General features: G+C 37.8%; 2 protein-coding genes across 4 annotated transcripts in view; one reads left to right on the top strand and one right to left on the bottom strand.

The window, feature by feature from the left end:
- The window catches only part of METTL8 (methyltransferase 8, tRNA N3-cytidine), a 94,142-nt gene extending 93,515 nt beyond the window's left edge, over nt 1–627 (bottom strand). For 2 of the 3 annotated variants that reach the window (XM_080798089.1, XM_080798088.1), the window contains exon 1: nt 393–489. The gene's annotated coding sequence lies outside the window, so the exon portion shown is untranslated. Of the gene's footprint in view, nt 1–392 lie in introns of all 3 variants that reach the window. The other variant, XM_080798087.1, reaches the window with a different exon arrangement.
- DCAF17 (DDB1 and CUL4 associated factor 17) overlaps nt 399–16,228 on the top strand; it is a 37,482-nt gene continuing 21,652 nt past the window's right edge. The window contains exons 1-6 of the mRNA XM_080798086.1: nt 399–1,190; nt 1,591–1,694; nt 9,356–9,446; nt 13,250–13,386; nt 14,313–14,391; nt 15,602–15,691. Of these exons, the coding sequence (XP_080654212.1) occupies nt 1,065–1,190; nt 1,591–1,694; nt 9,356–9,446; nt 13,250–13,386; nt 14,313–14,391; nt 15,602–15,691 (627 nt within the window). The 5' untranslated portion in view covers nt 399–1,064. The remainder of the gene's footprint in view (nt 1,191–1,590; nt 1,695–9,355; nt 9,447–13,249; nt 13,387–14,312; nt 14,392–15,601; nt 15,692–16,228) is intronic.

Below are 16,228 nucleotides of genomic sequence, written 5' to 3'. Positions count from 1 at the left end.
GATTACTGAAAACGTAGTGTCGTGGGAACTTTGATCCTACAGGCAGAGGTCGTTGACAAAGTTACCTTTTACTTAGAGGAATCAACGTGGGAATATCTTAGTCCGATAAGAATGTAAACATTTCATATTTTATTACCAAAAGAAGGGGAAAAAAAAAAAAAGGAGGCGAGAGGAAGGAAAATAATTATCGCGAAACCAGCCTGTGTCCGCGCAGGCCACGGAAGGGCAAGCTCTGGAAAAGAGTAATTCAAACCTAATTTGGTGGGAATGCAAGCATCTTCCACCACTAACTCATCATTCAATAGCATAATGTTTATAGACCCAAAATGTTTAACCGTCAACCTCATCCACAACGTCCAACGTGCGACTGAGAGGAAAGCCGCGGGGCGTACCTTTAGCATGGACGCTGCTTTGGGGGAGGGGAGTCGCACTCGATACAGCGCCCCTCTCGGCACCCGGCCAGGGCCTCCCAGAACGAAAGTCGGGGGAGTGAGGATACCGGGGCGGCACGATTCGCACAGTAAACCGACACCAGGAGGCAGAAGCACAGCGCCCCCGGGGCTCTGTCCCGCGCAGCGTGCAGAGCCGGAAAGGGGTGCCAGCCGCACAGCGCAGCCTCCACGCGGCCGGGCTGGGTGGGGCCACGACTGGCTGGAGGCGGGGCCGACGCAAGAGCTCCTTTCGCGCCGCCTGATGGGAATTGTAGTTCTGGGAATTAGCCAGGCTCCCTCTGGGAACTACACTTCTTGTTGAGGGAACGGCTCCCGCAGGCCGCGCGTTTCGGGGGCGTCACACTGTCCGCACCGGGGTCCAGAGCTGCAGAGTGTTTGAGCTGCAGGCCGGAAGGGGGTGTCTTTTCCTTCACTCTGCCCTCAGGCGGTGCCGATCCGTGTTATCTCGCCCCACTGCCGTGCGCTCCTGGCCCGGCTCCCGGTGTCAGCTTTTCCTGGGCCCCTCAAGGAGTTGGGGCCTGGAGGTTCGGAGGTAACGGCCGCTGCCTGGCGCGGGAGCGAGGGGCGCTCCCCTCTTCAGCCCAGCCAACCCCGCACCTGGCCCTTGCCTCCATGGGCCCAACTCAGAAACCCAACGTGTGCCGCCAGCTGAGTCGCCGGGCGCTGGGCTTCTTCTCGCGGGACGCAGGCGTGGTGCAGAGGACGAACCTGGGCATCCTGAGGGTGCTGGTGTGCCAGGTGATCGCCGGCGGCTGGGAATGGGGCCAAGGGCAGCGGGGCGACTGGTGGCCAAGCCTCCTCCCGGGGTGCAGTTTTTACGCATTAGAGCCCCCTTTTAAGAAGATCACGTCTTGAGCAGGGGAATCCAGGCCCCGAACCTGGGGAATTAGTAAATAGCTGTTAGAACCGGCAGATGCTTTTAGTTTTAAGCTTCTTATGTCTTCCTGCAAACGATCTTCCAGAAATTTGGTCACCCCGCTTAACACATGAGGGCAGAGTGAGGAAGATAGGAACATAATGTTTTAAATAACGTACGTAGGATTACTTTGAATACTGTAGATTTAACTATCCCACTTAAAATTGGTGCACGGTAGAGACTTATGAGTTATTCCTTAAACCAAAATTCCTTGTCTTTCAGGAAAGTACTAAATTTAAGAATGTGTGGACAACTCATTCCAAGTCACCTATAGCCTATGAGAGAGGAAGAATATATTTTGACAATTATCGGTGCTGTGTCAGCAGGTATCTTTTTGATGAACATTTTTGCTTTAATCACCTCGCTATTAATCTTTACTAATTTTTATAGAGCCACATACTATTTCAGTGCTTAATGAAATAGGAAGAATGAAAAAAATTAGCCCAAAATAAGAGTAAGTGGTAAAAATGGGTTGTAATTTTAAAATCTTGTTAAATCCGAGGTTAGAGATTTCATCTTTGCAAATACCAATTTAAAACGAATTTATGGTGCAGGCAAAATGATGGGTCGCTCAGGGTATGGTATAATGTTTTATTATGCTTAAAAGATATCAGAGTTAAGGAAGCCAGGTATCTAATAATTAAATACTGCTTTGGAGAGGAAAATTTTTTTAAGATTTTTATTTATTTATTTGAGAGAGAGAGAGAGAAAGAGAGAGAGAGAGCGGGGAGGGGTGAGAGAAGCAGGCTCCCTGCTGAGCAGGGAACTCAATCCTCAATCCCACAACCCTGGGATCATGCCCTGAGCCACCCAGGCGCCCCTAGAGAATTTCCATGTTTTGTTTTGGAAGTACTTGCCTTTTTTTGTTTGTTTTAAGAGAAAAATTTAAACTTGCTTCAAAGAGAGTAGTATAAGTGAACCTCCAAACACTCATTACCTAGATTCAAAAGTGATCCAGATTTTGCTGCATTTGCTTTTCTAACCCATTGCCACCTTTTCCTCGAACTTTTTACTAAGTATTTTAAAGCATATTCGAAACACCACACCACACTTAAGTTTACTTCTCTAAAATTCATGGGCTTTTTTCTTTCTTTTAATAGCTTTATTAAGATATAATTCACATACTATACAGTTCACCTATTTAAAGTATACAATTTAATGGTTTTTATCTGTTGAAATTCATATTCAATGATAGGAATTTTGGTGAACCATTGTGGTTCATATCGGTAACCATCACTACAGTTAACATTTTCATCACTTCAAAAAGAAACCCTATTCCATTAGCTGTAGCCCCATCAACATTACCCATAAGCAACTGCTAGTATACTTTATGTTTCTATAGATGCACCTGTTCTGAACATTTCATATAAATTGAATCACATAGTATGTGGTCTTTTGTGATTGACTTATTAGTAGATTACCAATATATTATAAGAGAATATAACTCAAGAACAGCCAGTTAGAAGAGATATGTGGATATGTGGGAAGGGGCATGGTATATCCATGCTTTTTGAGCATGCTACTGTCCCTAAATCTGTACATGTTCACCAACCCAGAATCCTCTCTCCTTTGGTAATATATACATTTAGTGCTATTCATTTCCCTCAAGCTCTGTTTTTGCTGCATCCCACAGATGTTGATATATTTTATTCATCTTCATTTTGTTAAAAATATTTTAAAATTTTCATGAAACTTCTTTGACCCATGTGTTAACTAGAAGTCTATTGTTTAATCTCCAAATCTGGGATTTTCCAGCTTTCAGTTATTGACTTTTTTTTTTTTTAAGATTTTATTTATTTATTTGACAGGCAGAGATCACAAGTAGGCAGAGAGGCAGGCAGAGAAAGAGGAGGAAGCAGACTCCTTGCTGAGCAGAAAGCCCAATGCGGGGGCTCGATCGCAGGACCCTGGGATCATGACCTGAGCTAAAGGCAGAGGCTTTAACCCACTGAGCCACCCAGGTGCCCCTCTGTTATTGATTTCTCATTTATTTCCACTGTGGTCTGAAAGTAATACTTTGTATTACTTCTACTCTTTTAAATTTGTAAAGGTGTGTTTTGTGGCCCAGATTGTGGTCTCTTGGTGAATTTCATCTGAGCTTGAGAAGAATGTGTATTCTGCAGTTATTGGTTGAAGTATTCTTTGGATGTCAGTCAGATCCAGTTGACTGATAGTACTGTTCATTTCAACTATATCCTTACAGACTTCCTGTTTGCTGGACCCACCAGTTACTGACAGACATGTTGAAGTCTCCCAACTATAATAGTAGATTTGTTTCTACTTGTGTCCTATCAGTTTTTGTCTCACATGTTTTAACATTGTGTTGTTAGATGGTATACTCATTAAGGATTTTTATGCCTTCTTGAAGAAGTGACCCCCTTTATCATTATGTAATGCCACCGTTTATCCCTCATAATTTTTTTGTGGAAGTCAACTTTGTCTAAAATTAATATAGATACTCCAGCTTTCTTTTGATTAGTATCTGCATGGTATATCTTTATCCATTCCTTTACTATAATCTATTTCTTTTTATTTGAAATGGGTTTCTTGTAGACAACATGTATTCGAGTCCTGTTTTTTTATCCACTCTGACAGTCTCTGCCTTTTAATAGGTATAGACCATTCATATTTAAAGTGATTATTAATACAGTTGGTTTAATATACTCCCATGTAACTATTTTCTATTAATTGCTTTTTGTTCTTTTCTTGTCTTTCATTCTTTTTTTGTCTTCTCTGCTTTTAATTGAGCATTTTATATGATTCCATTTTCTCTCTACTTTAGCATATCCATTATACTTCTTTTAAAAAAATTTTAATGGTTGCCTTAGAACTTGCAATGCATATTTACAACTAATTTAAATCACTTTCAAGTAGCGCTATAGCTCTACATGGGTAGCATAGTTACTTTATAATAGAGTATTTCTAATTGCTCCCTCCCTCCTTTTATAACGTTGCTGCCATTCTTTTTATCCATAAGCTATATTCCCTGAATACCTTTTGCTGATATTATTATGACAATAATATTATTATGTTATTATGCTATTATTATGACAGATAAATTTTTCTCTGTTAGATCAGTTAAGAATAAGAAAAATAAAGGATTTTATTTTACCTTTATTTATTCCTTTTATTTATTTATTTTATTTGAGAGAAAGAGAGCATTGTGCACATACATGCACATGAGCAGGGGGAAGGGCAGAGGGAGAGAGAGAATCTCAGGCAGACACCCTGCTGAGTGTGGAGCCAGATTTGGGGCACGATCCTGAGATCATGACCTGAGCCACTTAACTGACTGAGCCACCCAGGTACCTGTATTTATTCCTTTTCTAACATTCTTCCTTTTTTAAGGTAGATCTGAATTTCTGATCTATATAATTTTTCTTCTCTTTGAAGGACTTTTTTGAACATTTCTTATAAAGCAGATCCGCCAGCAACACATTCCCTCAATTTTTGTTTAGCTGAGAAAATGTGATTTCTTTTTGACTTTTGAAGGATAACTTCTCAGGATACAAAATTCTGGATTGGTTGAGTGTGATATAAGTATTTATAAGAAATATATATATTTGGACGTGATGTGATGAGCACTGGGTGTTATATGTAATGAATCATTGAACATTATATCAAAAACTAATGATGTACTATATATATTGGCTAATTGAATTTAAATTTTAAAAAATCTATATTTGGTCATTCAGATGACCAAAATATTTTTCTCAGATATATTTGCTTTTTATCTATAGTTACTGAAAATATGTCAGACTTGTAAAGGTGAAGGTAGGTATCTTGTTATTAACGAAGGTAACTTTCAGACCCCACCCAAGTGTAACGACCTATTGCCTGGAGGACCAACTATGTGATTAGGGGGTTGGGACTGACCCCTGACCTCTAGGCAACAGAGGGAAGCTGGAGATTTTGAATCAGCTAGTGGCCAATGACTTAGTCAATCACAACTATTCAGTAAAGCCTCCATAAAACTTCAAGAGGACTGGGTTTGAAGAGCTCTGGGTTGGTGAACACTTGGAGATGCAGGGAGAGTGACTTTCCTGGAGAGGGCATGGAAGTTCCATGTCTTTTCCTATGTATCTCTTCATCTAGGTGTTGATTGTATTCTTTATCATATCCTTTAATAAACTGGTAAACATAAGTAAATGCTTCCCTGAGTTCTATGAGCCACTATCAAAGAAACAGAAAGAGAAGGTCATTTGGAAGCCCAATCTGTAGCCCATGGGTCAGAAACACAGGTAACAGCCTGGGGGCTTTGTAACTGGCATCTGAAGATTGGGGGGTGGTGGAGGGCAGTCTTACTGGATTGAATCCTTAACCTGTGGAATCTGATGCTATCTCCTAGTAGACAGTGTAAGAATTGAGTTGAATTCCTGGATACTCTACTGGTATCTGGGTGTTGTGTGCAGGAGAATTCCACTCCCCTCATATTAGAATTGGGTGCAGGAGTCTTAAAGGACTGCGGGTGGAGGTTGTTTCATCACTTTAAATATTTTATGTCACTCCCTACTTGGCTTGCATGTTTTCTAAAGAAGTCCAATCTAGGGCACCTGGGTGGCTCAGTCAGTTAGGTAGCTGTCTTTGGCCCAGGTCGTGGTCCCGGGGTCCTGGAATCGAGTCCCATGTGGGGCTCCCTGTGCAGCAGGGAGTCTGCTTCTCCCTCTGCCTCTGCTCCTCCTCCCTGCTTGTGTGCACTCTCTCTCTCTCTGACAAATAAATAAGTAAAATATTTTAAAAAAAAGAGAGAAAGAAGTCCATTGTAATTCTTATCCTGTTCTATTTTAGAGAAGGTGCTTTTATCCTTTGGCTTCTTTCAAGATATTTTCTTTATATTTTATTTTCTATAGTTGTAATAATACATACCTAAGTATAGGTTTTTTTATATTTTTTCCTCTTTGGTGTTCTGTAAGCTTTTGGATTTGTGATTTGGTGCCTGTGATTAATTTTGGAAAATTCTCAGCCATTATTGATTTCAAGTATTTCTTCTGTTCTCCTTTTCTTATCCTTTTAGTATTCCCATTATGTGTACATTACTTCTTTTCTAATTCTCTGTCAGGATGTTGTGTTCTGCTTTTATCATTTCTTTTTCATTGTTTTAGTTTGGAAAGTTTCTGTTGACGTATCTTCAAGTTTACCAGTCTTTCCTTGGCTGTGTCCAGTCTACTTATGAGCCTGTCAAAGACATTCTTCATTTGTATGAATTTTTTTATTTTTAGCATTTCCTTTTGATTTTGTTTTTAGGGTTTTTGTTTTTTGGTTTTGGGGTTTTTTTTTTTCTTAAGATTTTATTTATTTATTTGACACAGAGAGAGAGAGCACAAGCAGGGGAGTGGCAGGCAGAGGGAGAGGGAGAAGCAGGCTCCCCATCCCCCCCCATCCGCCTCCCTCAGTAAGGAGGTTCTGATGTTTGCTTTGTCTCTTCAATCTTTGCATTTTGCAAATTGCAGTTTGCTTTGTATTTTTTTGTTGTAAGTTGTATGTGATATAAAAGTGATTGCGGTAAACGGGTCTTTAGAGTGAGGTTTTATGTTGTGTTTGTTGTTTGCTGAAGCAGTAGGTGTCAGAGGCTAAAATTTCCTCTAGTGTCCTTGTTTTTGTTTGCCTGGCACTGATTCCATTGGCTTACTCCTGCTAAGCTGTGATTCTTGGTATTCACCTCTCTTTCTAGTTTTGGGTACAGCAGTTTGCTCTGTGATCTTAATTCTCTGATGGAACTAGGAATAGTTGTTGATTTTGTTTATTCAGCTTTTTTTCCCCGTAAGGACAGGAGCAATGACTTCTAAGCGCTTTATAGGATCAGAAACCAGAAGTTAGAGAAGATAGTTTGATATTTGTTCTGATCCGAGGAGGGATCCTGCCAACAGTCTTTTTCTGATTCTAACAAATTAGCCAGCCTATAATTTAGCCTGTATGACCAGTAAATCTACAAATTTCTTCCCATTTGCCTTTCACCACAAACTCCACTGGTTTTAAGAGTGCTTTTAGGCTAGAACTTCTCCATACTCTGTTGCAAATGAAGTCAGTTCCTCTGGGAAGAGAACAGGGCTATATGCTTTAAGGCCTGCTTCTTCTGCCCAGGCAAAATCTTCAACCCAAGGCTTTAGAGTTGGTAGTAGGAGGCAGGTTGAATCAATCGCATTCTTCTCTTTGAGTGACCCCCATGCTCTAAAAGCTGAGCATCTGGAGTTGAGGCAAACATTAGCCTCAGCTTTTCTTGCCTTTCTTAACATGGAACCACTACTTTATGAGGTGGGCTAAGGGTAATCAGAGCCTCTGTATTCTTAGGCATGCCACGCCAAAGGTAGAGTTGGGGCTAGGTGGAAGAAGGGAGCCCTACTTTTTGACTGCACTCACCCACGACTCAGCCCCAGCAACAAGCAGCTGGTAGCTACATGAGAAATGCTGTCATCCTGGTCCCCCAAGAAGATGGCCGTCTGGGAGCTGGAGGTAGAGGGAGTCCTGCACTCTTGGCTATACCAGTCTGGAGTAGTTTTCATCTTGCTGAGCTAAGAACAGTATGGAGAGAGCACATCCTAGTTCAAACATCATTGACTCACTGTTCTTAGTGAACTCTAGCAGATTTTTTTGAATAAATGTTTGTTTGCTATATGCCCCTAGGACCATTTCCAGAGACTTTAAATAGTTGTCCTTTTATAGTTTTCACCAGTTTTCCTGGAGAGCATGCCTATAGAGCTCGTCATGCTATCCATTGGAAGTGGATATCTGGACATTTCTTTATCTGATCATAATGTCATTACCACATCTAACAAAATTAGTAATAATTCTTTGGTATCATTTAATGCCTATTTCATAACTTACCCAATTGAGAGATATCTGCTTTACTTAAAAAAAAAACTTAAATCTGAGAGGGTGGCATTGGTTGGTGATCTAATAATAAAATAGTTGGACTTCTTTACTATGGCATTTATGGGTGTTTTACCCATAGTTTAGAATCACCCATAATTTAGAAGTTAAGGCTTGCTTTCAATCCTGTGAAATTCTGTTTGGTTTAAAACTTTGAATCAGAGAACATCAAAGGTGAATAAAACTGTCACTTTGAAAAAAAAATTTTTTTTTAAGATTTTTATTTATTTGAGAGAGAGAAAGCAAAAGCAGGGAGTGTTGGCAGAGGGAGAGAGAGAAGCAGGCTCCCTGCTCCCTACTGAGCAGGGAGCCTGACAGGGGGCTTGATCCCAGAACCCTGGTACCATCATGACCTGAGCTGAAAGCCGATGCTTAACTAACTGAGTCACCCAGGAGCCTCTGAAAATTGTTTCTAAACTGTAGTTTAATTTTAATGTTAATCAGTTAAAAAGGGGGAAAACATCTTTGATCATATATCGATAGTAATCAGGTAAGTATGATCTAAAGATAAGGAACTATTTTTCACATAAAAAGTGTAGTGTTTACTACTGGTAGAGGTACAAACTTGTTTAACCTTTCTGAATGGGAATTTGGGAGTAGAAAAACCCCTAAAGGCATTTCCTTTTTTACCTACTAATTTTCATCCTAAGATAAAGGGACTCCTTATCTAATTTTCATTTTATAATATTAGAATAACAGTTTATGAACCCCATGGAACTCAGCAGACATATTTACAGTAAATGCCCAAGGGTAAAGAAAGAATTCAATATGATCCAATTTTGGAAAATAATCTGCAGGTAAGTATATGTATATACAGAAAACCCAGAAGGAAATGAACCAAAATGTTAATAATGGTTATTTTTGTAATCATATAGTATTATGATCTATTTTATTTTTCAGATTTCCTATCTTATTTTTTTAATTTTTTAATTTTTATTTTTTAATTTTATTGTGAATTTTGTGATCAGAAAAAAAAAGGTTAACATTTAGTTAGGGAAAGGAAAGCAAAATAACAAGTTATATCTTGGTATTCCAAATCTCTGGAAAAAAGTCACTCAGAGCCGAGCAAACACTGTCAGTTATCAAGAAGAATAATCGTTTATTTTTCTTTTTTTCCCAGTGTTGCCTCAGAGCCAAGAAAACTTTATGAAATGCCAAAATGTTCCAAATCAGAAAAAATAGAGGATGCATTATTATGGGAATGCCCGGTGGTAAGATTTGTTTTTAGAATATTTGTTTCTGACACATTTTTAGCCTAAAATAACTGATTATTGTTAATATATGTAAAAAAAAAAAAGCTTGAATATCATAGTGATTTCTGACTCTTGAAAGGAGTCAAGAAGAGAGTATATCCTTTTCTTACTTTTTCTCATGAAATAATTTTTATTTTTAAAAAATATACATTAATATTATGAAGGTATTTTAAAAACCTGATGTCATTTATAAATCTTGAAAACTGGAAAATGTTATGAACTGGTTAAAAGTTTTATAAGCAATGTAAGGAAGTTATTCTCAGTGTTTAAGAGATTTTTCTACCGATTTAAGAGATCATTCTGTCAAAATAAAATATTAATTTAGGCTACAGTTATATTTCATGGCTCTTTGAAAGTAGATTTTTTTTTTAGGGGTTAATCAGCTCTTTATGTTATCAGTAAGGCTTCCAGTCAACAGGTGACTATTGGTAGTTCAGTTTTGGGGGAGTTAAAAGTTATACACAGATTTTTGACCTTGAGAGTCACAGAAAATTGGCCAGGATACTTCTTTCTTTCTTTCTTTTTCTTTCTTCCTTCCTTCTTCTTTCCTTCCCTTCCTCTCTCCCTCCCTCCCTTCCTTCATTCCTTCCTTCCTTCATTTCCTTCTTTCTTTTTTTTTTTTAAGATTTTATTTATTTGACACAGAGAGAGAGATCACAAGTAGGCAGAGAGGCAGGCAGAGAGAAGGGGAAGCAGGCTCCCCACTGAGCAGAGAGCGCGAATCCGGACTCAATCCCAGGACCCTGAGATCACTACCCAAGCCGAAGGCAGAGGCTTAACCCACTGAGCCACCCAGGCACCCCCATTTCCTTCTTTCTTTCCTTTCCTTTTCTTTCGTTTTCTTTCTTTCTTTCTTTCTTTCTGAAAGTAGATTTTTATGAGTTTACTCCATGAATCTTGTTAGGAAAATAGCAAGTCAAAAATGAAAAATAATAAAAAAAAAATAAAATAATAGGCTAACTCATTTCATGAGACAGACCAGCATTGTCCTGATGTGTATTTTTCAGAAGACTGTTTTAATAAAATGATAGCACCTTATATTTGCTAGAGGAGTTGAGAGAATTGAGTTGTAGACAAAGTAAGTGGGATATTCTGAGCTTAAAAGGTATAACAAATTTTATATAATTACTTTTTAAAGCCTTTAATAATACTATACAATAGTAATAATGTTCTTGGTGATTTTGACAACCATTTTCTGAAACTCTCTTGATCATAGAACTTCCTTTTTTGAGGTATATTTCTACATACTGGTTTTCCATAGGATCAGTGTTTTAAAAACAGCACTTAAGAAGTGCTGTAGCGGGGTGCCTGGGTGGCTCAGTTGGTTGAGCGTTTGTCTTCGGCTCAGGTCATGATCCCCGGGTCCTGGGTCTCTCTTTTTTAAATACTGTTGTTTTTACATAAAACTAGTTTTTCAGAGCTGCTGCTTTTTCTCTAGACACTTACTCTTTAAAAAGAGACACCTTTTTAAAAATCAGAAAGCTTTAAATCTATGTTTTCTCCCTTAATTACTTTTTTTTTAAAGATTTTATTTATATGACACAGAGAGAGAGATCACAAGTAGGCAGAGAGGCAGGCAGAGAGAGGGGGAAGCAGGCTCCCCGCTGAGCAGAGAGCCCGATGCAGGGCTCCATCCCAGGACCCTGAGATCATGACTGAGCTGAAGGCAGAGGCTTACCCCACTTAGCCATCAGGCGCACCTCTCCCTTAATTTCTTATTGAAAGCTGAAAATAACTGTTGTGCCTCCAACATCTAAAGCCTTTTTTTTTAAAATTATTTTTTAAAGTATTTATTTATTTATTTGGGAGAGAGAGAACATGAGCCAGGGGAGGGGCAGAGAAGCAGGCTCCCGCAGAGCAGAGAGTGGGGCATGGGACTTGATCCCAGGACCCTGGAATCATGACCTGAGCCGAAGGCAGACACTTAACCGACTGAGCCATCCAGGCGCCCTCTAAAGCCTTTTAATCCATTTTCATTTGTTGGGGGAGGAGGATGACAGATTTCTTAATTGAGAAGAGTTTTGAAAACACCAGTACAATAACACCAAAAATTTAGAGCAGTCCTTGAAAAAATAAAGTTTGTAGTAACCTAATTCCCTTTTTTTTCTTTTTAAGATAGTATTTATTCATTTATTTGAGAGAGAGAGAGATAATGAGAGAGAGAGAGAGCATGAGTGGGGTGGAGAGTGAGAAGCAGGCTCCCCGTGAGCAGGGAGCCTGATTGAGGGTCTGGATCCCAGGACCCTGAGATCATGACCTGAGCCAAAGGCAGACACTTAACAGACTGAGCCACCCAAGTGCCCTCTAATAACCTAATTCCTGTTCTCACTTATCTTTTACTATTTTCTTCTCATTTGAAGTTAAGCAAGATTTTCTATTAAGAAAAACTAAGAAGCATATTGTATTGTTGTTAACATTCTGATGTGAAACCACATTTAAATCAGCACCTTGTTTTTCTGAAACAATGTGTGAAATACAACTTTTGGTTTAGGAAAATAGCTCAAACCTATTACATATGCTATTTTTTTCTTTCTTTCTTTCTTTCTTTTACATACACTATTTCAAATTCTTCTTTAATAAGCAAGGTATAAGTAGTGTATTTTTTAAAATTAAAAATCTCCAGGAGATGATACATAAGATGCCATAGAATAAAAATATTTGCATCATTGCATGTAATTTTATTTTATTTTTTTTTAAAGATTTTATTTATTTGACAGAGATCACAAGTAGGCAGAGAGGCAGGCAGAGAGAGAGGAAGGGAAGCAGGCTCCCCGCTGAGCAGAGAGCCCGATGTGGGGCTCGATCCCAGGACCCTGAGATCATGACCTGAGCCAAAGGCAGAGGCTTTAACCCACTGAGCCACCCAGGCTCCCCTGCATGTAATTTTAATGTAGGACCTCTAGTAGTTAATAAGCTTCCCTCCCCCTACACACGCAACCAAAAAATAAACACAAGAACCTTGGTTCTTTCCCTAACATTTGAAAGGGAAGACAAATCTTTAAAAGCATATATAAAATAACTATGCCTTCATTCTTTTCTATTCACTTTTCAGCCTGAGTGAATACTAGATTAATTCCAACTTTTCTACAACTCTTCTCTACAACTTTTTTAGGGGCGCCAGGGTGGCTCAATCGGTTAAGCATCTGACTCTTGGTTTCAGCTCAGGTCATGATCTCAGGGTGGTGAGATCAAGTCCCGAGTGGGGCTCTGCACCCAATGAGGGGTCTGCTTGGGATTCTCCCTATGGCCCTTTTTGAACTACATTCTCTCTCTCAAATAATTTTTTTATAAAGAGAGAGAACTTCCTTTTTATTTTACAAATCAAAGGAGAACTCCTTGCTTCTCTTTCTTTTCCTGCCTTAGATTTCCACCTTGTGGCAGCTGCTCAGTGGCAGGTATGCCCAAGTAGCTATTCTCTCCCTTTTTGGGGGGTAATTCATTGGTGACAGAGTATCTTTAAAACCTGGCCATCTTCTGTTTTTCTTTGGCTGCCTTGAATCTGCATTCTAGCTTTGCATTTGGAGTTACAGTAGAGCCCCAGTGAATCATGGAACAATTTGTCCTTTGGCAATTGACTTCTATCAAAAGGAAAACAAGTCTCGGAATAATATTGGAATAAATATTCCTTGGGGGGGCGGGCAGAAGGAAAGGGAGAATCTTGAGTAGCGAAAAAGTAGCTAAAAAGCTGTTTTCTTTGGATATAGATTTCTGCAGATTTGTTTATGACCAACCAGTTTCATTTTACGCCTTGTATTTTTTAGGGGGAAATACTTCCCAATTCATCAGATTATAAATCTTCACTCATAGCACTGACTGCTCATAATTGGCTATTTCGCATATCAGCAACTACTGGAAAAGTCCTTGAGAAAATATATCTTGCTTCATATTGCAAATTCAGGTATTAACTGTGATTTTGATACTCAAATTTTATTAAAATATATAAAATATAAATATATATACAAATTTGAGACTTGTGGCCCAGGAAATTTCAAGGTTTTTTTTGTTTGTTTGTTTTTAAGTTTCCCATTGTATATCTGGATCTCAATTTATAAACCTTTCCTCTTTTTCTCTTCTTATTATTACATTTGAAGATCTGAGGATATAGACCCTTTATCATTTATTTTTGTATCACTCATAAGTAACTAACCTTGGCAGATATCTCTCACCCCCCCTTTTCAAATTTCCCTTCTACATATAGTATTTTATATGTTCTGCAAATAGTATTTTATATGTAGGTTACATTTCATGATAGGTTTTCCTGAAGGCTAGTCTGGTTCAGTTAAATCACCTGCCTAGTATAGTCTAAGAACAGTGGTTTTTTTTTTAAGTGATCTCTACACCCGATGTGGGGTTCAAACTCATGACCCCAAGATCATGAATTTGATTCTGACTGAGCCAGCTGGGTATCCCTAAAAACTCTTATTTTAATTTAGTAGTTTCATATATTATATATAGACATATTGGGAGTGAATGTATGTATGTAGACTATGAAAAATAACATTTTTAATGCTTTTTGTAATATTAATGTCTATTTTAAAGTAAGAATGATCTTTTGTTTTCTAAGTTTTGAATACTGTTTCATCAAACACAATTTTTATTTACTGATACTCTAGAAGGATTAAAATTAAATATATATCTGTATTTTTAATAGGAATATATCTATATAAGCATGTAGAGGGAATTTTTAAGTTATTTGTTTTTTAAAATAAATGGCTCTGCTTTTATAATTTAAATAAAGAACTGTTTATTTATGAAATATCTATTTTATCTTGATTATAAGGAAACTTAACCAAATGAATAACCTTCTCTTCATTATTTTACAAGATACCTGAGCTGGGACACTCCTCAAGAAGTCATTGCAGTCAAGTCAGCTCAAAACAAGGGCTCAGTATTGGCCCGGCAGGTAAGACATATTTAAATATCAATAAATAAATATTTAAACATCAATAAGATGAGGAATTTGTTTCCAGAGGAAACAAATTGGCTGCAAATTTGTTAGGAAAGAACTAATCATCTTGGATTCTTGAAGAATGGTATAAAAGTTAAGAAATGGTATAAACTTAAGAAATGCCCTTTAAGCCATTTTGGGGAAGTATAACAGATTATTTTACATTCCATAGTGAACAGAAATTGACAGAACCTGTTCTTCAAAGTAAGGGAGTTTTTTCAAGCAGAGAAATCACTCAAGCTTTAACTATTGATAATTTTTTCTCATTTCATGTAGACATGTGAGTGTAATTTTACTTTCAGATGATGTGACTGTGATAACTGTGTCTTTTGAATAGGCTCTTTATTATTAGAATTCCAATTTATAATATAATTTATATTATGTTAATATCGCAATGTATAATAAAACAATATATGATATATATCAGAAATATATATTTATTTATAATATAGAAATGTTTTAGGGGCACCTGGGTGGCTCAGTGGATTAAAGCCTCTGCCTTCGGCTCAGGTCATGATCCCAGGATCCTGGGATCGAGCCCCGCCTTGGGCTTTCTGCTCAGCGGGGAGCCTGCTTCCCCCTCTCTCTCTGCCTGCCTGTCTGCCTACTTGTGATCTCTCTCTCTCTCTCTCTCTCTCTGTCAAATAAATAAATAAATAAATCTTAAAAAAAAAAAAAAGAAAAAAAGGAAATGTCTTATTATGCATTTAAATGGTTTGTTGTATAGTATAGTATATATGTTTTGTTGCTAAGAAATGTTTACTGTTAATGTTCATTTATTTTTATTTTTTTATTTTTTTATTTTTTAAGTTCCACAGGGTATGGAACCTAATGCGAGCCTTAAACTCATGACCCTGAATTCAAGACCTGAGCTGAAATCAGGAGTCAGACACTTAGCTGACTGAGCCACCCAGATGCCCCTATGTTTACTTTTATGGATTTTTGTGTGTATGTGCATGTGCGTCAAAAGGCTGAAGGCTTAATGGACATATTTTGAACATGTATGCTTTCCTGTTTAAGTAATTTTGCAATGTAGATAAATGTTTTCAATCCATGCAAACATTCACATAACTGTATGCTAGGACAGATGGATGTTTTCAGCTCATGAAAAGAGTTTTTCTAAAATTCTTTTGAGAGCTGCCTGTAATTTAATCTTTCCTTTTAGGCAGGCATTCAACAGCCTGTTTTGCTGTACCTTGCAGTGTTCCATGTTTTACCTTTTTCACTCATAGGGATTCTGGAGATCAACAAGAAGGTAAGAACTTACTTCTTATTTGATTGTAGTTATTAATTTTTTGATAAAAGATGGGATGTAAGTATATGTTTGTTTATTAGGTGTTTTGATTACAAATATTCCCCTGACTGTAAAAAGCTTTCTGAACTAGTTTGTTTCATAGCAAAATTCATGAGAATGTTTCATTTAGGAAGAAAGCCTAATCATCCTTTCATCTTTCTGCATGTTCTTATGCTTTTCAAATGGATGTTATTGAATACCTTTGGTGTCATTAACAAACCACTACTTTATAAAATTATGAAATAAGTAAGGTGTTTTTTTTTCAGAGGGATATTCCAAAGCTTGTTAAAATGACCATTAGGAAGATGAAAAGCTAGAACAAAATGAATCATTTTTATTGCAGAGTATAGATCTAAAATTTGTTTTATGATACATAAACAAGACCTGTAATTAAATACGTGAGTTTTCCAACTTGTTCAGTTATAGGTTTTATTCTTGACATTTGTCTTGATTTATGGTATGTTATATGGGAAGAAAGAAAAGACATAGTTCCTTTGA

This window comes from Martes martes (assembly GCF_963455335.1).
Source record: "Martes martes genome assembly, chromosome: 3".
In the NCBI taxonomy this organism is placed as follows: Eukaryota; Metazoa; Chordata; class Mammalia; order Carnivora; family Mustelidae; genus Martes; species Martes martes.
This window is presented reverse-complemented; position numbering and strand designations above follow the sequence as displayed.